The sequence below is a fragment of the Vulpes vulpes genome, chromosome 7, assembly GCF_048418805.1.
Source record: "Vulpes vulpes isolate BD-2025 chromosome 7, VulVul3, whole genome shotgun sequence".
In the NCBI taxonomy this organism is placed as follows: domain Eukaryota; kingdom Metazoa; phylum Chordata; class Mammalia; order Carnivora; family Canidae; genus Vulpes; species Vulpes vulpes.
In genome coordinates, this window is record NC_132786.1 from 92,328,736 (window position 1) to 92,351,193 (window position 22,458).

Here is a 22,458-nt window from a genome sequence, read left to right on the forward strand (position 1 = left end):
AGAGGTCTGTAAAGTTTCAGATACTAATCAGGTAAATGTTGGTAAATGGCAGGAATAATCAGAATATAAAAGTGCAAGAGCAAGATGCTAGGAACACATCCTAAGTTTATAGGTTTGTATTCCTTAAGCTTCTTTAACTCATGATATATTCTATTAGGCATTTAACATTTTTCTGAGGTAATCTAAATGTATGTGATTGTTTTGTTTTGTTTATTAATAATATGGAGTTTTATATTATAAACATGTAAGATTTGAAAGTTATTATTATCACTATTCCTACAAAAAAAAAAAGAAAGAAAACCAAAAAAACAAAGTAATTACTCTTAGTAATACTGGGAACAAAGAAATACTCCAACAAGCTCTATTGCTTAAGTTGGTCTCAAATAAATCAAAATACAAATAACACAAAACAAATAACAAAATAACAGCAACACAGAAAAGCTTCTGCAGTACCAAAGCCAACAATTTGATTTGCATCAAAGAAAACAATACTGATAATTGTGAAAAGTAAACGCTCCTTTCAAAATTAAAGTGATGCCCAACTTGTTTTATTCTCAAGAGCTAGAGGAATTACAGAGAAATCTAGTTTATGCAAATAAGTGAATATGCCAGAATTAGTAATTTAAATTACTAATGGGCTAAATGCCCACCATGAGCTGAAAAGAACCCAGACCACAATGTCATTCACATCCTTATTTTGTCTCTTTAGCTGCTTAATGCTAGGCAAGTGAGCTAGCCCTCTAAGGCTCTGCCTTCCTATCTGGACAATGGGAAAAATAACACTCAATATGTGGAGTCTTTATGGATTATATGGCATACCTGACAAAGAATGTTTCTATAGAGCTTGGAACACAGAAGGTACTCAGAAAGTATTTATAATATATAGTTTTAGTACTATTTGACATTATTTAAAAAATAACTCAGGAACACTCATGTTAATATTTTTTTGAAATATGAAGAGTATTTATACAAATAATTAACAAATACAATGAATAGAAATTGGTGAACTAAGTGGAGTAAAAAGAAAAGCATCTCTTAATTACTTAAATGTGAACCAAATAGTTTTCTTCCCATCTTCTGAAGAATTTTCATACTACCTCTGCAATTGATACCATCTCCATAATATCCAAAGGGGCAGCGTCCACATTGGAAGTGACCATCTGTGGTTGGCACACAAGAAACACCGAGAAAACAAGGTGATCCAGAACAAGTTGATATTTTCATCCATCCAGGCTTTTCTGGCAAAACAGTGATGGCTCTAGTAACTGATGAGGCATACCCATCTTTATACTGCGTGTAACTTTGGGCAGACCTGTTAATTTGAGAATTATGCCCTCCTGCCTCTGTTTGGATGGTGCTCTGTATAAAATCCTTTACTTCACCAGGGGAATGATTTGGGTTAACACTTAAAGAATTATGGTTGTTCATGGAAACTCCCAATTCCTTCAGACTGAGATTTGTACTGATAGTATGATCCACCTGTTCAAAGCCTGATATCTGATGGGAAAGAACTTTCTTTGAATTATTCATTTGAGTTGTAACTGATTTTAATGAGAAGTGTGAGATGTTACTGGGTGTGTCCAAGAACTTCTTGACAGTAGGAGGACTGTGGGTAAAGTTTGCCCCAGATGGTGAGTGATCTGTTGATGGTGGCTGAAATGCTGTATCTAAAGAACGAAAAAAAGAAAAAGAAATGTCAATCAATAACATTTATTAATATTCTGCTCTTCCCATAGTATTTAACATTAAGCAATTAATTCCTTCATTTAATGTCTATCACATGTATACCATTATACTAGGAGTTGTATCGCAATAAGAAGTCACCAATCAGTTCCTGCCTTCAAGGGATTTGTAATCTATTTGGATATGCCAGGTATATAGAATGTTAAACATTGTAAAAGTTAAAGAACAATAACTAATAATTTTATTAAGAGTTAGAAATAGCAAACAAACATTTATTGACCACTTCATACACTGAGGCTCAAAGCAAAGGAAATTACTCACAATTCATAATAATAATCTGAAGCAAAATTTTTTTAAAAGATTTTATTTATTTATTCATGAGAGACACACACAGAGAGAGAGAGAGAGAGAGAGAGAGAGAGAGAGAGAGGCAGAGACACAAGCAGAGGGAGAAGCAGGCTCCATGTAGGGAGCCCGACATGGGACTTGATCCCGGGTCTCCAGGATCGGGCCCTGGGCTGAAGATGGCGCTAAACCTCTGGGCCACCTGGGCTGCCCTGAAACAAATTTTAAATTATACAAACATACTATGTATAATTCTAAGCTAAGAATTTGAAATCTCAAAGAGATAAACTTTTTTTTTCAAATTATAAATGATTAAATTGACTGAAGAAGAAACAGAGGAATTGATAGAACAATTGCAGGGAAACAAAAATATTTTAAAGTCACCCCCAAATATGATGCCAAGACAGATGATCTAATGGAAAAAAATTACCAAATTATCAAGGAAAGAATATTTTATAAAACTCTTGCAATGCACAGAAAGAGATGAAAAGTTTTATAAACAATTGATCAAGTGGTATAATCCTATCATCAATACCATTTATGAAAATACATAAGCATTTTAAATGAAATACTAGCAAATCAAATGCAGTAGTGTAATTACAGACTCTTACATCAGGATGAAATAGACTTGTATCTCTACTAATCGAATTACACATAATTGCATTATAATATTAATAAAGAGAGCAATATAAAATGTTAAAAAGTAATTTGATACAATTTTCTGTTGAAACATTCTGAAAAAGTTAGCCTAATGAAACATTAACAGAAATAACAGCAAGTAATAAATGATGCTGAAAAACCATTTGATAAAATTTGAAAACTACTTCTAATTTAAAACTAAAGAGAATTCTTAGAAAGCAACAAATAAAACAATCCTTAACTGGGTGAAGGTTTTCTAGCAGAAACCTATCATGATATCATAGTTAATGGTGAAACATGAGAAGAATTTCCATTAAAACCATTAAGAAACAATTCTCTCCCTACACACTTTGCACTGGAGGTCCCAGCCATTTCAATGAGGGCCCAAGTTTGAGAGCTGGAACTCTGCAGTCAGACTATTCAGGTTCAAATCTCTCTTCTTTTACAAACTCTATAAATCAGAACAGAACACTTAACTCATCTATGCCTCTGTAAAGATGAGTAATATCTGTTAAATGGAAATAATAACAGTTACTGTCTATAACTATTGAGAGGACTGAATGAGATAGTATATAAATAATATCTGTCTAACGCTGGTATATCATGAATACAGGATAAATCATAATTACTACTATAATAAGAAAGTAAATAAGAGTTAGAGACAAATTCACTATTGGCAAGAGGTATTACCTATTTATAAAACAAAGAAAGAGAATAAACTATAAAAACAGTGTAAATAAGAGTGTTTAGTAAGGTAATGATGCATGAATACATTAAAATCAGATAGCTTTCCTATATTGCAGTAATCAACAATGATATCTTTCAAAATAAATAAGTGTAGTGATAATCTTGCAAGATGAATAGCTAATATTGCAAAATGCAAAAGCATAAAGAAAACTAATGTAAAATGTGTAAGGTCTTTATGAAGACAATTAGAATATTTATTGTATAAATCAAGAGTTGTAAAGATAGTACTATTTAGGAAAAGAAAAGGCATTATGAAATAATGAGCTTCTTATATTTTTTAGGGTTTGAGCTGATGTTGAATGACCAGGGAGTTATAAAATGTAACTTTGAAATGGTCACTTCCAGTCATAAGCTTCTCTGAAATCATCTTAAATGTCATTTGTTCATTATACAACATGCATTATTTTTCTAGAATATAAGCCAAAGGAGTCAATGGATTAGCGAGAAAAAGAATAATCTGTAAACTGTATTGTATAATCTTAAAAAGAAAAATCCCTACGGAAAAATATGTTGGTCTTCTCGGAAATAAATGGGAGGTATTACTCATCATTAAATTTTAGCAAGATCGTTACTTACTAGAGGCATTTCCATTTGTTGACTTACCACAGCTCTCTCTTTGTATGGCATTTTTACCATTCTCTTCCTTAGTTTTACTTTTGTTAGAACTTGTCAGAACCACAGTATGTGTAGTAGATTCATGTAAAATCTGTGTTTCAACTGTGGATGTATGCATGAAAAACAGACTAAACTATTACAAAATCAAAATACTGAAAGAACATACAATAAAAATGTCACTTGGAGGGCAGCCCGGGTGGCTCAGCGGTTTAGCGCCTCCTTCAGCCAGGGGCCTGATCCTGGAGACCCGGGATCGAGTCCCACATCTGGCTCCCTGCATGGAGCCTGCTTCTCCCTCTGCCTGTGTCTCTGCCTCTCTCTCTTTCTCTGTGTCTCTCATGAATAAATAAATAAAATCTTTTTAAAAAAAGTCACTTGGAATGAACACTTCACAATTTAGATTACAGAGCTAGTTTAAATGTTCCTCTTCAGCAAATCCATGCGTTATGGACTGAATTGTGTTCCCCCAAATTTATTTATTTATGCTAAAGCCCTAATTCTAAATGTGACTGTATTACCTTTAAGGAGGTAATTAAGGTTAAATGAAGTAATGAGTGAGGTCCTAATTCAACAGGACTGGTGTCCTTTTAAGAAGAGGAGGAACCACAAGGAAGGTGTACAGGTGAGGACACAGTGAGAAGGTAGCCATCTGTCAGCCATGGAGAGAGCCAGAAACCAATTCTGCTGGCACCTTGATCCTGACCTACCACCCTCCAGAACTCTGAGGAAATGAATTTCTGTTTTTTAAGTACCTTATCTGTGTTATTCTGTTATGGCAGCCCGATGTGAATAACAGATGCTCCGACGGTCTCACAGCCACCCAACCAATTTCATCCATCTGTGTTCTCCCAGAGAGTTTTGTCTTTCATGATATTGACTCCTATGTGTTTCTTTCATTTTCTAGTTAGCAACCTCAAGAATAAGAACTGTGCTGCATTTCCTTTTATAGTCAGTGACTCTGGTGGCTGTTATAAAACTAACCAAACAATATCAACAATAAAAAAAATATTTTGTATAAGCATCTTCTTAAATACACAAATGTCTGTACAGAGTTGAGAAATTTATTAATCACTCATGTGTAATGGGACTTGGTTCAACCTGCTTTTGTCTTAAGTTCCACTTGCTACAGGTTTCATTCAGGGAATGAGTCTCTGTGAAAGGCAGATTTTAGATCACTTGAGTTCATAGAGTGAAGGGTATGATACTGTTGAGTATTTGGGACTGTGTATGGAGGGAGAAATGTGAGTGGCTGAGCTAATAGGGAACTTCCCTTACCATCCTGCATTAATATCTATTTTTCACCAAAATGGGATCTTATTCACTTAACGATACCAAAATACGGTTCTTTGACACTGTCTTCTATAAATAACTTTTCTTTTTTAAGCTTTTAAAATGTTGGCATCCACCAATTTTTGTCCTCCCTTCTCTTAGCATTCTCTTTGGGCAATTTCATCCAGGACTTATGCCGCTAAGAACTGTATCTTTACTTTAACCTTCCCTCCTGAGTGCCACTTGAAGTCACCTCAATCTCTATGTATCCATACTGAATACATTCTTTCCCTTCCCAAATCACTTCTTCTTTCTTAGTTTTCATGCATGTTGTGTGTCTTGGTCAGCTCAGGCTGCCATAATAAAACACCAGAGACTGAGTGTCCTACCAACAGGAATTTATTTTCTTACCACTCTGGAGGGTAGCAAGTTCAAGATCAAGATGGAGGCCCTTTTGGTCTCTGGTGAGAGTCTCTTCCTGGCTCCCAGACAGCCACCTTCTCCCTGTGTCCTCACAGGGCAGAAAGAGAGTAAGTTCTCTGGTGTGTCCTTTTATAAGGATACTAATCCTATTGGATCCAAATCCTCCCTTATGATCTCATTTAATCTCAATGCGAATGCCAATTCTACACACTCATTTGCCTAAACTGAGTGCTTGGGACTTAGTAACTCTTTCCTTTTCCACATTAATATTAATTACAGACCACAGGTCATCAACTTGCTTCTTTAGTGTTTCTTTAAGACATTACCTCCTTATTAAAGGTCAGAATATCTTCATGTCTTTCCTATTTATTTGTAATATTGTCTTAGCTTTTCTTCCCACCTTCAGACTTGCACAGTTCCTCACGCATAAGTGGTCATCCTCCGTATGCATCTTGAGTAGACTTCTCAGATGTAAACTGTATCATGTTTCTCATGGTGTCTCAGTGATCTGGCCAGTGGCTAGTTCTCTAGCTTTAACTCTTTGTAGCAGTCCCTTTTACCCTCGACTTTAAGCACACTGAGTTATTCATAGTGCCCAAGGTGTGCTGTGACATTACATGCCTCTCTACCCTTATTCAAGATGTTTCTTTGCCCAGAAAGCTTCTCTCTCTTGACTGGATACATTAGATTTAGCTGTAACGATACTTCCTTTTTAAAACTTTTCATTATCCCTCCAGGTAGACATGATTCCCTGTCTTGTATTCCTCCTATTCTCTCCTGGCACTTCTATCAAGACACAGAACACCATACTGAACTATGTGATTACACATTAGACTCCCTGGTATTATACTCAAACCTATTAGGTCAGAGGGCATGTCTTATCTATTTTTGCATCCTCTGCATCCAGCTCAGTGCATGACACTTAAAGAATATATACCGCATGAATGCATGAATTAAAGAGATAATAGAACTGAGAAATTTGGATTAATTAAATGTAGCAAAAAACATTTCATGGCAGAAAATCGAGACGTTTACCATGACATATTTTCCCATCACCATAAAATCCTTTTGGACATGCACCACAATGATAGGAACCAAAGGTATTGAGACATTCTGCTCCTGGAAAGCAAGGCCTGGATTCACACTCATCAACATCCTCCTGGCAATTTTTGCCTAAACAAAATACAGATTGAGAGTTTAAATTATTTATTTTGAAAAACATCATATGTCCTATCAAGCACTCATTATTTGATTTCTTTTACCTAAAGATATTTTATTTTACTTTCCTAAAGACATCCTTATTTCTTTTACTTTAAGCTATGTCTTATAAATTCTGGAAAAGCTATCATACATTAAGAGGAATGTACTCATTTTAAAATTTACAGCAGAATTAAAAAGTCATTAACTAGATTCTATTTAACATTAAATAAAGACCTTTCAAGTACATAAGATTTTTTTCTATAAAAAAGAAGATAAGAAGGCCATTAATATTTTAAGGCAAAAAATTACCATATAATAGCAGCAATTTTTACCTTGTTACAAAAAGCTCAGGGAATTTTTAAAAAAGTTATTAGAATGACTGCCTGCTTAACTTAAGGACAACTTAGTGCAGTTAATGCATTAGCCGTGAAAATCCATGAAAATTTTACAGCATGCTACGAAAAGTTAATCTTTCCTCAGTAAAATTTTTTGAGATCAAGTATTGCTCTCTGAAATGCTTAAAAACTTAATTGAATTAATATATTCATAGTCATTTATTCATTAGAGTACAACATATGAATTCTTTAAATGTAGTCTATAGTTCAATAGTTCCAAATTATAAAATGATAGTTTTTATTTTAAGATTTTATTTATTTATTTGAGAGAGAGGGAGAATGTGAGCAGTAGGAGGAGCAGAAGGGGAGGGAGAGGGACAAGCAGACTCTGTGCTGAACATGGAGCCTATATAGGGCTTGAACTCAAGATCCTGAGATCATGACCTGAACTGAAATCAAGAGTCTCACACTTAACTGACTAAGCCACCCAGGTGCCCCTATTATTTTTATTTCAAAATGCTGAGAAAACTAGAAGACACCTAAATATCCTGCTTAGTTCTATTACAATGTTAAAATAGATGTCTTCAAGGAAAATATCAGCTCAATAATTGCATATTTACTTATTTAAAATTTATATCTAAAAAATAATAAAATAAAATAAAATTTATATCTGGAAATTAGAGGAACTATCGGTATGACATATAAAAAAGCCTTGGGAAATTAAAAGTTGTCATTCATATACTTGGTTGAGATTTCTAGAATCAGACACTTTAGGAAAATTAATGAGTTAGCAAATTTTATTTAATTTCAACTCTAACTTTATGTCATGATCTTTTTTTTCATGATCTTTTTATTTTTTTATTTATTTATTTTTTTTTCATGATCTTTTTAAGTTAATGAAATATCAACGTTTTTAAATGATAATTTTTACATTTCCCATGGCAAATTTCCTTATTATTCCATACAATTTTAATGGAAATTCATTAAATTATGTTTCTACCTACTAAATATATACAGAAGTGTTTGGGAACCTGCAAAATACTACATAGACATGGAATATTGCCATTAAAATTATGAAAATGGGAAAAATTGTAAGAGTGTATGTAATGTAAATCATAAAAGAATATGGGTAGCAAATGTATTTGTGATGACTTTTACTAGACTTTCTAAATGTGTATTAAAATCTTTAGGACCATATACTTGCTTGAGTAATCTGCAGATTAATTTGTTTGCAGATTAATCTGCTGTCTAACTTGTTCACATATTAATTTCATTCACGAAGAACCAAAACTTACCTTTGAGTTCAGGTGGACATACACAAGAATAACTCTGAAATCCACTAACACATTTGCCAAGACCACAGGGGTTTGACTGGCACTCAGTGACGTTCACTTCACAAAGACTGCCCTGAAAGCCAGGCAAGCAGACACACAGGTACATTCCACTTCCTGGAGGAGATTTAGTGTCTGACACGCATAATCCACCATTCAAGCAATCACAAGACTTCACAGTCACCTTCAAAAGAAACAAAAAGTAAATGCTCTACTTTTTAATAAAAGTAACTTCAGTTTAGACCCCAGAAATTGTGATAAGTATGTATGTTTATGTGTAAGTAGGACCAGATCACAAGTTTTGCAAAAAATAAAAAAAAAATAAAAATACATATATATTTCATGTACAAGAGTATTTGAAAAGATAGTTTAATAAAGCAATTATGCCAACTTTCAAGCGCATAACCAAAATATAAATGCTGGGGAAAATTTTTTAAATGTTACTAGATGATCGATCAATTTCTATAATGCAAGCAACACAATTGGAAAAAAAAAATCCCTGAAGTGTAAAACAGTCACCAGTTATCCCAAATATAGAGAATAAACAGTCACTTGAATTAACAGGTTAACATGACAGTACACAATTGCGCTTCATACTACTACTTCTCTATAAAAGTGTCCCAAATTTCAAGTGAATACAGTGTACAAAATACACTATTAATAGCTCATGACTGATAATACCAAAATAATAGTCAATAAAAAATGACCATCCGTGAAGGAAAAGTATATAATTATCAATCTTAGGTTGATCATTCAGAGAGAGAGACATGAATGTATTCTTTATCCTTGTCATAGTTAAATACAGGCCAAAATGGTCTAGGAATTAGTCATTTAGCTCCATGCTCTAGACTTGAGACTCTCCCTAAGGTTTAAATTCCAACAAAAACAGCATTTTGGCAGTTTAATTTTTCCATGACGTTGAATAATTTAGTTCCTCATCACAAATTAAGAATTATATTTTGAGTTTAAAATAGATAATGGTATTGTTAATTAATTCAGTGGCATTTACCTAATGATAAATATTACCATAATCGTGACTCTCGTTTCAGCATTACAGTCGTCATTAAAACGTAGAGTGAATTCCTGTGGGGTTTGGGACTCTGTTTTCCACATAAGAAGTCCTGAAGAGGAAACATTTGCTCCCTCAGGACCTGAGTCCAAGGTAAAATGGACGTCAGAACCTTCAGGATCAAAGGCCGTGAACTGGTACAAAAAGTTCTCCCCGAAAAATGTCTGTAATTTGTCTTGCGGTGTTTGAATCACTGGAGGTTGGTTGTCTGTCACAGAGAAAACATATACTTTATATTAGTGTAGAAAGATAAAGGAAAAGGGAGACTAGGCTACAGAGAGCTCTCACTTCAACATTCTGATGAAGTTTTTGAACTCTGCTAAAACATCCAATACCTACCTTGACTCCTTTTTCAATTTTTTTTTACATTTGAAATAAATTCAATTGCATTCTTAGAAAATGTAAAAGTAACCGGCAGGTGCAAGACTTCAAAAGTTGCTATGAGAGCATAAAAGCTCTTTGACCAGAGCATAAGATACGTAGCCACATTTGCATTCCCCAGACAGGATGCGTCTTCTCTGAGATCTGAAACTACTTCTGGATGTCGACCAACTAACTGCTTGCTCTTTCACTCTCTCTTCTTCATCCTCTCCCTTTTCAGCTTTACTTTCCCCCTCGACACCTTTCTTTCTTGTTCATTTTTCTTGTCCCCTGAATTTTCCTCACTGCACCTGTCTCCTCAGTTAGAACTGGGGGCCAGAGAGTCACAGCAATACTCTGCTCCTCCAAGGGCTTTCCTGCTGCCAAGCTCACATGCTGGAATGCTGGTTATTTCAGAGGGCACAGGGGGCTCCCTTTGTGCTCAAGTCATGCTTTAAAACATCTTTTTATACTGTCACATTAAAAAATGTCCCCCTTCCTTACCAACCGGCTTAACAGATAGGAAGAATAGCCTTTTTAATTGCGCTGGGTACAAATACACTCTGCTGACATGAACAAAGCACTGATGCCAAGAGAATGTAGTTCTGGCTCCTGTTCTGCCCTCATATATCTTTTTTTATTTAAGATTTTATTTATTTATTCATGAGAGACACAGAGAGAGAGAGGCAGAGGAAGAAGCAGGCTTCCCACAGGGAACCCGATGTGGAACTCGATCCCGGGACCCCAGGATCAGGACCTGAGCCAAAGGCAGACGCTTAACCACTGAGCCACTCAGGCGTCCCTGCCCTCATATATCTTTATATAATTTACTGATTTTAATGTCCTCACCCCTCAATATGAGAAATTTGGAATAGATGATATTTCCAGACCCTTTTATCCTTGAATATTATAAATCTATGATGAGTCAGTCACACCAAGCCATGAAGAACATAGACATCAATTCATAAGCTCTATTGTGTTTCCCTGGTCTCTGGCACTAAATTCTTCTCCAAATTCTCATCATCTTCCTATAACACCCCATGAGTCTTGCACCTGAGCGATGAATTATCTGACAAAAGGTCTAACACAGTAACAGAATTTTTATATACAATAATATATATAGTGATGTTACAAAGCACAGTATAAGGTTTTATGACTCAGATAAAATTACATGGGGGTGGGGGCAGGGAGTAATTATATAATTATATCTTGTCAATATTTTATGATGCCTGGTCTTTTGACTGAGGAAAGAGAATGAAGAAATATCTACATGGAATTATATAAGCTGTACTTCAGGAAGTGACAAATTTTATTTTGTATATTTTTTTATTGGAGTTCGATTTGCCAACATATAGTATAACATCCAGTGCTCATCCCGTCAAGTGACCCCCTCAGTGCTCATCACCTAGTCACCCCATCCCCCCACCCACCTCCCCTTCCACTACCCCTTGTTCATTTCCCAGAGTTAGGAGTCTCTCATGTTTTGTCACCCCCTCTGATTTTTCCCACTCATTTTCTCTCCTTTCCCCTATGATCCCTTTCACTATTTTTTATATTCCCCGTATGAGTGAAATCATGTAATGATTGTCCTTCTCCGATTGATTTACTTCACTCAGCATAATACCCTCCCAATTCCATCCACGTTGAAGCAAATGGTGGGTATTTGTCCTTTCTGATGGCTGAGTAATATTCCATTGTATACATAAACCACATCTTCTTTATCCATTCAGCTGTCTATGGACACCGAGGCTCCTTCCATAGTTTGGCTATTGTGGACATTGTTGCTATAAACATTGGGATGCAGGTGTTCTGGCGTTTCACTGCATCTGTATCTTTGGGGTAAATCCCCAGCAGTGCAATTGCTGGGTCGTAGGGCAGATCTATTTTTAACTCTTTGAGGAACCTCCACACAGTTTCCCAGAGTGGCTACACCAGTTCACATTCCCACCAACAGTGCAAGAGGGTTCCCCTTTCTCCACATCCTCTCCAACATTTGTTGTTTCCTTTCTTGTTAATTTTCCCCATTCTCACTGGTGTGAGGTGGTATCTCATTGTGGTTTTGATTTGTATTTCCCTGATGGCAAGTGATGCGGAGCATTTTCTCATGGGCCTGTGGCCATGTGTAGGTCTTTGGTGAAATTTCTGTTTATGTCTTCTGTCCATTTCATGATTGGATTGTTTCTTTGCTGTTGAGTTTAATAAGTTCTTTATAGATCTTGGATACTAGCCCTTTATCTGATATGTCATTTACAAATATCTTCTCCCATTCTGTAGGTTGTCTTTTAGTTTTGTTCACTGTTTCTTTTGCTGTGCAGAAGCTTTTTATCCTGATTAAGTCCCAATAGCTTATTTTTGTTTTTGTTTCCCTTGCCTTCATAGATGTATCTTGCAAGAAGTTGCTGTGGCCAGGTTCAAAAAGGGTGTTGCCTGTGTTCTCCTCTAGAATTTTGATGGATTCTTGTCTCACATTTAGATCTTTCATCCATTTTGAGTTTATCTTTGTGTCTGGTGTAAGAGAATGGTCCAGTTTCATTCTTCTGCACGTGGCTGTCCAATTTTCCCAGCACCACTTATTGAAGAGACTGTCCTTTTTCCAGTGGATAGTCTTTCCTGTTTTGTTGAATATTCGTTGACCATAGCGTTGAGGGCCCATTTCTGGGTTCTCTATTCTGTTCCATTGATCTATGTGTCTGTTTTTGTGCCAGTACCACACTGTCTTAATGACCACAGCGTTGTAGTACAACCTGAAATCTGGCATTGTGATGCCCCCGGCTTTGGTTTTCTTTTTCATATTCCCCTGGCTATTAGGGATCTTTTCTGATTCCACACAAATCTTAAGATGCTTTGTTCCAACTCTCTGAAGAAAGTCCATGGTATTTTGATAGGGATTGCATTGAATGTGCAAATTGCCCTGGGTAGCATAGACATTTTCACAATATTAATTCTTCTAGTCCAGGAGTATGGAATATAATTCCTTCTCTTTGTGTCTTCCTCAATTTCTTTCAGATGTGTTCTGCAGTTTTTCGGGTATAGATCTTTTACCTCTTTGGTTAGGGTTATTCCTAGATATCTTATGCTTTTGGGTGCAATTGTAAATGGGATTGATTTCTTAATTTCTCTTTCTTCAGTCTCACTGTTAGTGTATAGAAATGCCACTGATTTCTGGGCATTGAGTTTGTATCCTGCCACATTGCTGAATTGCTGTATGAATTCTAGCAATCTTGGGGTGGAGTCTTTTGGGTTTTCTATGTACAGCATCATGTCATCTGCGAAGAGGGAGAGTTTGACTTCTTCTTTGCCAATATGAATGTCTTTTATTTCTTTTTGTTGTCTGATTGCTGAGGCTAGGACTTCTAGTACTATGTTGAATAGTAGTGGTGAGAGTGGACATCCCTACTGTGTTCCTGATCTTAGGGGAAAGGCTCTCGGTTTCTCCCCATTTTTTTTTGTTTTTTCCTCATTTAGAATGATATTTGCTGTGGGCTTTTCATGGATGGCTTTTAAGATGCCGAGGAATGTTTTTTTATTTTTATTTTTTTATTTCTTAATTTAATTAATTAATTAATTTATTTATTTATTTTTTGGTTTTCCCCCATTTAGAATGATATTTGCTGTGGGCTTTTCATGGATGGCTTTTAAGATGCTGAGGAATGTGCCCTCTATCCCTACACTCTAAAGAGTTTTGATCAGGAATGGATGCTGTATTTTGAGGAAGTGACGAAATTATATGGTACATAACTATGATGTGGGGTGTTTTTTCAGATGGAACAAAGTATCCAGACATTATCTGGACCTGCTATTATACTCAAGTAGTCACAGAATGGTAGGGCTGGGAGGCATTTAACAGATTCGTGAGTCCAGGTAATTTTATTTAATAGGTGATGAATGCATGGCTTCTGGAATTTAAATAGCTAGATATCTTGTCGCAAAACTAAAAAAGAATTAAGGCTAAGAACAGGATATAAAGCATTGGTCTCAAAGCAATGTTCTCTTTCCACTACACCCACCAACCTTACTGATGGATGTTTTATGTACTTACCTAGTACTTGAGAGGTTGTTTTGTTAGTAGCTATTTGACTTGTACAAACTGTATAGCTGAACTAATCGTTTCCATTTCTTCTATTAATAATTCACATTTGCTTTCAGTATCAAACGTTAAAATGAAAATCCCATACTCTATTGTAGTATAATCATAGAAATTACATGAAATAACATTTCACCTTATATTACATTCAAGCAAAGTAAATCATGCAGACAGGAAAGATGCTAAATTAAGCACAGTGTTCATCTTAAACACATTTATGTAACTCATGGTTTATAATCACTTAAAAAATATCTTGTAGAGAAAACATTTGGATTAATAAAGATTAACTTACTTTCTAAAACTGACCAGGTAAATTTTGACATTTTTGGTTTACAAATCAAACAAGGGCTGGTAGGATTTTTATCTTCTTCAACGTAGCAGAGTCCATCAATAATGCAAACATTTTCCTAATGGAAATTTAAAAAGAAAAACAAGATACTATAGTTAGTGTTTAGGAAAAAAATGTACATAGAAAGCCAGCATCACATATGTTGGTGATTCTAGTGATAGTATATTTTAAGTCTGCTTTGATTTTTTTTCATATGTCCTAATGGAACTGATCAATATGGAGAGAATAAGAAAACACTTTATAGCTTTATCTCTATGTAGAATTATAGCTTATAAATAACATAATAGAAAATCTGTCTTTTCTTCTTGTTTTGTTTATTGTTTTTTTACTGCTAACTCAGCTGGAAGTACTCTTTTAATAAAGAAATGAAGCAATTTTTTCCCCTGCTTATCTTACAGAAACACATTAGTTTATAGCATTTTCCCTTGCTCTAGAAGACCACTATGTCCTCTGAACATAGTGAAACTCAACCAGAACCATGGCATAATTATCCACACTTGACAATGGATAGCCTTTTACAAAATAGTAGAAAGAAAGGCTGATCTGCAAAATAATAATGTTAAATGTAGCAATCATTTTTAATCTGGGTAGAAGACCAAATTTTGTTCAGCATATATAAACTTTGCCCATTTAACAAAATCTCCTCTGATGTTACTTAGAACATGACGCAAAAATAAGAACAGAAAGAATATAAAACAATTGTGAGTTACAACATTTTAAAGGTATTTCTTGGGATGCCTGGATGGCTCAGTGGTTAAGCTCTGATTTTGGCTCAGGGGGTGATCCTGGAGTTCAGGGATTGAGACCTACACTGGGCTCCCTGAAGGGAGCCTGTTTCTCCCTCTGCCTTTGTCTCTGCCTCTCTCTATATATATCTCTCATGAATAAATAAATAAAATATTTTTAAAAAAGAAAAAAGTATTTCTTGTAAGATGTGGAAATGGAGTATTCAGAGGAAAGTAAAAATCAAACAACTTTTCAGAAACAGAAACTTCTTACTGATATGGTCTAATTACTAATCTCAAGGGAAGATAGATTTAAATTTTTAAATAATAATACTTTAAATGTGAGTATTATTTGATATGCTTCTCAGTTTTGAAGAGCTAACTAATATTAGATCCATGGTATCTATTAAATCAGCAGCTGGCATGTGAGAAAGATCTGTTGATAAACCCAGCAGACTGGACCTAGGTTAAGAGGGTGTGGCTGTGAGGATTCAGCTTTTTTTGGGTTGTTCTGTGATCCTTTCAGTGGTGGAGATTTGCAAGGTTCAATTAATTTAGTTGCCACAAAAAAACAAAAAACAAAACAAAATAAACCAAAAAAAACCTCCTTCCTGTAAAAGTGTTAGCCTTATACATTTTACAAGCTCCATTCAAATGCACACCACTTGCTACAAAAATTAGGTGATTGTGGAGAAAAATCTTACTGGAAAATAATTTTTAGTACTTAAAAAGAAATATATGCAGGAATTAAAATTCAATCTGAACCTCCTCTTTTAATTTTTTTTTAAAGAATAAACAATCTGCCAACTTCAAAACACAAAAGGTAGAAATCCTTTCCTTGCCATTTCAACAAGAGTTACAGTCAGAGTAACAATTTTAATTAACCTCATATAAACTTGAGAAACGCTTTTCTCCATTAGTATTTCTGATATGAAGGTGAAAAAACTAATATACCATTATCATGCCAGTAACATGGGAAATGAAAATACCTATCAAGTAAATGTGAAAATAAGTGAAAAAAAATACATACCTTTAGAGCACATGAGTCATTCCCATAGAGACCACAAACTTGACAAGCTCCATCATAAATGATCATTATTTTGGGATTACTGAACCTATAACCATCATTGGATACCTGTAAGATATAGTTTTATAATAAGATAATTTATTCTAAATGTAGCTTCAAAAATTATGAAATTTTAATATATATTTACTTTGTTTACAAATAGGATAATATATATACTTTTTACCTTTAATTGCCACTTCGCAATTGGTTTCTCACCCATCAGATTCATGGTATCAGATGGTTGAACATCAGGGGGCAGCTGACAATCAACAGTTCTGCTATTTTGAAAAACAGTATGCGTGTAGACAGTTTTTCCAAGGACCCATTTACTGCTATTATACTAAAGGCATAATGAGAAGGTAATTAACCCCTTTTAATTATGGAAATCTCTTGTTAGTGAATTACGTATAATCAAAATATAAATTTTAAAATGCATGCCTGGTATATTGGAATATATAATGAAGTAATAAAAGTGACATCCACAGTGAATTTTATCCAGAATAATGAAAACCATATACACCTTAATTTGACATAAACTGCTTCTGATGCCTCATGCATTTCTTATGGGTTCAGATCAAAGAAGTTACCAATATTGATCATACATAATGAATGTATGATCACTCATGTAGTGAGTTTTGTAGGAAGAGGAAACACATTTGACTACATAGCTGACACACAGTGGATTGATTTCCTACCCAGAAACTAATCTCTCCTGCAAAAGCTCCTTTCCACTTCTACTCAAAATTGGTCTTTCCATTCTTCCATCTGTGTGGTTCCCAGAACCCCCTCATATTCTTATATGACCCATCTTCCTAACTACACTTAACTACTCCCTGGTGGATCTAAGCTGAGCCAATGCTTTGATTATTTGGAATATTTTAACTTTGTACTAGAGGGTATGTTGGGCCAGTCCAGCTCTGGTGGCTTGAGGTGCAAGACACAAAGTTATGGAGTTATGGGGGCTGTGCTTCTCACTACGTGGAGAAAGTTAGTATCTAGTAAAAGGGGAAAAATGAAGCGTGCAGAGAAAAACAGAACTGAGACAGATAAACACACATATAAGTGCAGAGTTTTTATGTGTTCAAGCCTCAAGTTCAAATTATTCCTGAGAATTCAGCAATTACATTCTAATCCTGATTCTGTGAAAAACATCTTGTCCTCATAAGAAATACTATTTTTTCTCTGGGTAGTTCGAATGAATTTATGTAACTTATAACTAAATTCTAATCAGTTAGCCCTATTTAATAACTCAGAGGCATATCACACTTAGCCTATGGACTATTTTTCAGTATTAAAATGCATTGGTGTCTAAAAAAGAAAAGCCACAATAATTTTCTGTGTACTGGTAACTACACAGAAAACTAAAAGGACATGTTTTATTGATAATACTTTGATTTCAATTTTTAAAAAATTTCTGACTGCAGAATGCTTTCAATTGCTCAGAAATGGTCAAGGAGGGATGCCTGGGTGGCTCATCAATTGAGCATCTGCTTTTGGTCCGGGCATGATCCTGGAGTCCTGGGATCAAGTCCCACATTGGGGTCCCTGCATGGAGCCTGCTTCTCCCGCTGCCTGTGTCTCTGCCTCTCTCTCTCTCTGTGTCTCTCATGAATAAACAAATAAAATATTTTTTTTAAAAAACAAGAAATGGTCAAGGAGCATGCTGACACTTCCATACTGAGGGTCAGTAGGAGATGGGAAAGAAAGTAAGAACATGCTCACCTGTGGCCAACAGAAACTATCCTGTTAAGATTTGATGACTGAAAGAGTAGGCCAAAGTAGAAATTTCTACATTTAAGGGGGTTTGTACAATCTGGCCCAACAGATCGGTCAGTTCAGTGGTCCCCCTCTAGTCCCCCTCTAGTGGAGAGAAATTGACAACAATGTCTCAGGGTAGTCATGATATGGACACTTGGATGGACACAGGACTTTGTGCATTGAAACAAGACTCCAGCCAATGACTGGAAATCCAGAAATTATTTCCACTTGTCTTTGGAGAAGCCTACCCCAAATAAGGAATAAACAGAGTTCTATTTATTTTCCATTTATCCATATTTTGTGTATCTTTATATGCTGAGGACTCCCTGATGAAAAAAAGATCACAGAGGAAAAGACAGACAAATAAAATAATTTTAATATTGCTGTAATTGAGACTCAAATAAAGCTTAGTGAGAGAGAAAGAAGCCATTGAGTCTAGCACAGTTAGGGAGGCTTCTCTTCCTGAAAGCAGAAGAGACCGCCATCTGGACATTGGGAGCAGAAATGGAGAGAGTGCCATTCAGTGTGGCTGGAGGGGATACCAAGTGCAAGGCAAGGATGCATGAGACAGCATGCGATTTTAGTAGAACATGTCCAGGGAGTTCAAGTTTGCAAAATTAGACAAGAGCTGGATCACAAAGGGCTATTCATTTCTAGGATAGCTGCTTGGATTTAATCCTATAAGTATTTAAAAATTGGATTCTATAAACTCCTGACTGCTTTTTGGGGGGGGAAGGGAGTGAAAGAAAGGATTGGGTGCTTGCATCTCTAGATAAAAACTTGTTTAAGAGTACTACTGCAAAAGCAGAAAAGAACATCAATAATACGCTACGCTTCATGCAAAAAGAAGGAATTTATCTGTTCCTTTGCGCAAAAGAAATGCAGTAAGGATAAACCAGAAAATAATGAGAGTGGATACCTCCAGGGGATAGATGGAAATGGAATGGAAAAAAAGGATAATGGACAGAGTGGCAGAGATGATAAGACAGTGACATTTCTCTGTGAATACCTTTCACATGGCGCAGACCCTCAGAACCATTATATTATTTTGTATATTTTCCAAGTAAGTAAATAACTAAAATCAACTATAGTGTGGAGAAAATGCAAAGTGGAGTACAAATATTTAAAAATAAACCAAATTGTCTTACAAATGAAATACAAAAATATCCTGAACAGGGTGCGAAAGAAAATAGCTAATCTAAGTAAGTTCGGTTGGGGCTAGTGAACATGGATATTTCTTTCTGTAGTTCTGTATAGTGTGCTAAAGAATTTCACAGTGTGCTCTTTATCAGATGTTTATTTATTTTTTTAAAATATATTTTTTTAAATTTTTATTTATTTATGATAGTCACACAGAGAGAGAAAGATATAGAGGCAGAGACATAGGCTGAGGGAGAAACAGGCTCCATGCACTGGGAGCCCGACGTGGGATTCAATCCCGGGTCTCCAGGATCGCGCCCTGGGCCAAAGGCAGGTGCCAAACTGCTGCGCCACCCAGGGATCCCTATCAGATGTTTAGAAAAGGAATGTAATATGAGAATAAATATCACAGCAAATAATGTATCTTAAAGTAAGCACAACGTGTACTTTCCAAGAGAATACAAACCTACAAAACTCTTTCTTGGCAAATCACTTAATAGTAGTGTGATGTCATATAATTTATTCTGCCATGAACAACATGAACAACTTTACATGAACAACAGTAGAAATAATGTCTACTCTCTTGAGTAATACTGAAGTGAATAAAATCATACTTATTTCCGTTTTCTATTTTCTGTCTTATTTCATTGGGATTAAAATATTTCATGGTTATTTAGAAAAGCTCTACTCAAAAAACATGGAAGTAAGTAAACTTGTATCATGATTTGATAAAGACAGATATAAAAGTTATTTCCTCCTTAAATTCTCAAACCCAGTATTATATTTGGCTTCAGCAATTTAGAGAAAAAAGTATAAAGAATGCTAAAATATCATTTGTTGTTTTAAGTTTTCAAGCTTCTCCAAGTAAGTACTTTAAAGAATTTTCCTTAAAATAAAAATCCACTTGAATAAAGAAAAAGAAGAACATACAAGTAATCATCCAAATAAGGTATAATCTGATATACCAGTGTTCAGACTGAGTGATCATACGTGCTGTTTGTAGCCCAAAGAAAGAAAAACACTATTTTCTTTTTGAAATCCATAGTAAGAGAATATACAGGATAAGTGCAGTTAATCTTCATCTTTTTGTCCTGTAAAGGGAATTGTTCATATCCTTATGTCCTATAAGTTATACAGATTGTCTTGGACAAAAATGATCTCCATTCTTTGTGGTTTTACATTTCGATGAATACAGAAGCTTGCATATCAAGCTTAATATCATATTAATTTCTTAGTATGACTGGAATAGTGAACCAATACTGCAATAAGAATTATATAAAATAGTTTAATAGAGTTAACAAATAAGGGAGAAGCTTTAAGGTTAAGCAACTTAGCTATTTTCCTACTGAGCTCTCTGTGGATATGACATCTTTTGGGATTATGTTGCTAATTGGTAAACCAAATTAGTCCAAGATAAAATTAATCTGAATAACTCATAAATATAATTGTTTTTCAACACTAAATTTAACATACCTGCAGTTTAGTAACTTCACATTTAATTGAAGGTGATTCTTTGAAGCCTTTACCAAACACTCTCACTATCATACAATTATATTTTCGAATATTACAGAATCCAGCATTCTCAAGTTCTATAATTTCAGGAGGCATATCTTTTGGAAAGAATGATAAAACAAAATGGATAAATTTTCTTTAATTCCAGAAAAATAAACTAATTATTTTCAAGGTCCAAATTAAAAGCATATGGAACACAATACTTTGAAGTCTACTCCAAATATTAGCACATTAATTAAACTATTAAATATTAAGAATAATCTGATGTTAAAAGAAGTGTGACCCACCATCAAACCAATAAAAATAGCAATAAAGATATTACCAGTACCTAAATATGCAGGTTTAATTCATGTTTTAATAAAGTTTAATACCAATTATTTACAAGTATTAAGAAATTACTACTACAATGGTCTGTGTTTTGTTCTTGCCATTTTGGTCTGTGCCATAGAGATAGGTTACAGAAAAAAATACTTTTGTAATAAAATACTGTAATTAGGGAGGTCTGGGTGGCTCAGTGGCAGAGCATCTGCCTGCAGCTCAGGGCATGGTCCTGGGGTCTGGGGATGGAGTCCTGCATTGGGCTCCCTGTAGGATGCGGTTTCTCCCTCTGCTTGTGTCTCTGCTTGTATCTCTGCCTTTCTCTCTCTGTATCTCTCATGAATACATAAATAAAATATTTTTAAAAAATAGTATAACTAGCAATGTAATGTATTAAAATTCTTAAAAATTCTTAAACAGAAGAGGTATCAAAATTTCATTTAACTGTTATTAATGTTTTTAGGTATCATTGCTATCTTATATGCCACCATAATCTTAGATGTACTTTCAATCATAGAAAAAAAATTCTCTTAGCGGACAGAGTTAACTGATCTTCATATAGTTATATCTATGATTCTGGCATTGGTAAGATAACACAGTATTTGTATAAGCAAGATCTGGTTGTCAAAATAGATTAATGCAGCATATAAAAGTAATTGAGGGATCCCTGGGTGGCGCAGCGGTTTGGCGCCTGCCTTTGGCCCAGGGCGCGATCCTGGAGACCCGGGATCGAATCCCACGTCGGGCTCCCGGTGCATGGAGCCTGCTTCTCCCTCTGCCTGTGTCTCTGCCTCCCTCTCTCTCTCTCTCTCTCTCTCTCTCTCTCTCTGTGACTATCATAAATAAATAAAAAAAATTAAAAAAAAATAAATAAAAGTAATTGAATCCTCTATTGGCAAAACTGAAGTGAATAGAACTTTACTAGCAGTGGAATATAAAATCATAATTTGTGTACTCAGAATCCCAAAAATGCTTATGAAAATTATAAAAACATATTTGATAGTTTATGCTTTCATATTCGACAAACTGTTTACTAAGCAATTTCTATTTTTCTGGTTATTCTAGGTACCTGGGATATATAGCCAGAATAAAGATCCTGCCTTCATATAACTTACATTCTAATATAGGAGGACAAAAAAATAAACATATGAAAAATAAAGTGTATAACATAAATGTTTTCAAGACTAGGGAGAAAACATCTATATTAACCATATGAAGGGACATAAAGACTATAGACTTGTGTGAAGAAAACCACTTTATTTTGAATGACCATGGAAGAAGTCTCAGATAATATGACATTTGAAGAGAGATGAGAAGGAAGTCCTTCATGAAGATACATGTTGAAAGAAGTAAATGCAAAGATTCTGAGGAAGAAGCAGGTTTGGCCCTTTGAGAAACAGCAAACAACCACTTAAGAATACTGGGGAGCAGTGAAATGAGTTATAGAGAGAATAACAGATGAAATTCAGTGAGAGAGGAGACTCCCATTG

At 35.0% G+C, this 22,458-nt stretch overlaps 1 protein-coding gene across 11 annotated transcripts in view; it reads right to left on the minus strand.

The window, feature by feature from the left end:
- The window catches only part of VWDE (von Willebrand factor D and EGF domains), a 73,572-nt gene that overhangs the window by 14,055 nt on the left and 37,059 nt on the right, over nt 1–22,458 (minus strand). For 4 of the 11 annotated variants that reach the window (XR_012002686.1, XR_012002687.1, XM_072764421.1 and 1 more), the window contains 8 exons: nt 20,612–20,748; nt 16,425–16,580; nt 16,205–16,309; nt 14,393–14,507; nt 9,614–9,864; nt 8,552–8,771; nt 6,757–6,894; nt 1,098–1,661 (listed from right to left, as the gene is read on the minus strand). Coding sequence is in view for 7 of the 11 variants with exons in the window: in XM_072764421.1 (XP_072620522.1) it covers nt 1,098–1,661; nt 6,757–6,894; nt 8,552–8,771; nt 9,614–9,864; nt 14,393–14,507; nt 16,205–16,309; nt 16,425–16,580; nt 20,612–20,748 (1,686 nt within the window). In the remaining 4 variants the exon portion in view is untranslated. Of the gene's footprint in view, nt 1–1,097; nt 1,668–5,709; nt 5,803–6,756; nt 6,895–8,551; nt 8,772–9,613; nt 9,865–14,392; nt 14,508–16,204; nt 16,310–16,424; nt 16,581–20,611; nt 20,749–22,458 lie in introns of all 11 variants that reach the window. The other 7 variants (XR_012002684.1, XR_012002685.1, XM_026003856.2 and 4 more) reach the window with 4 other exon arrangements.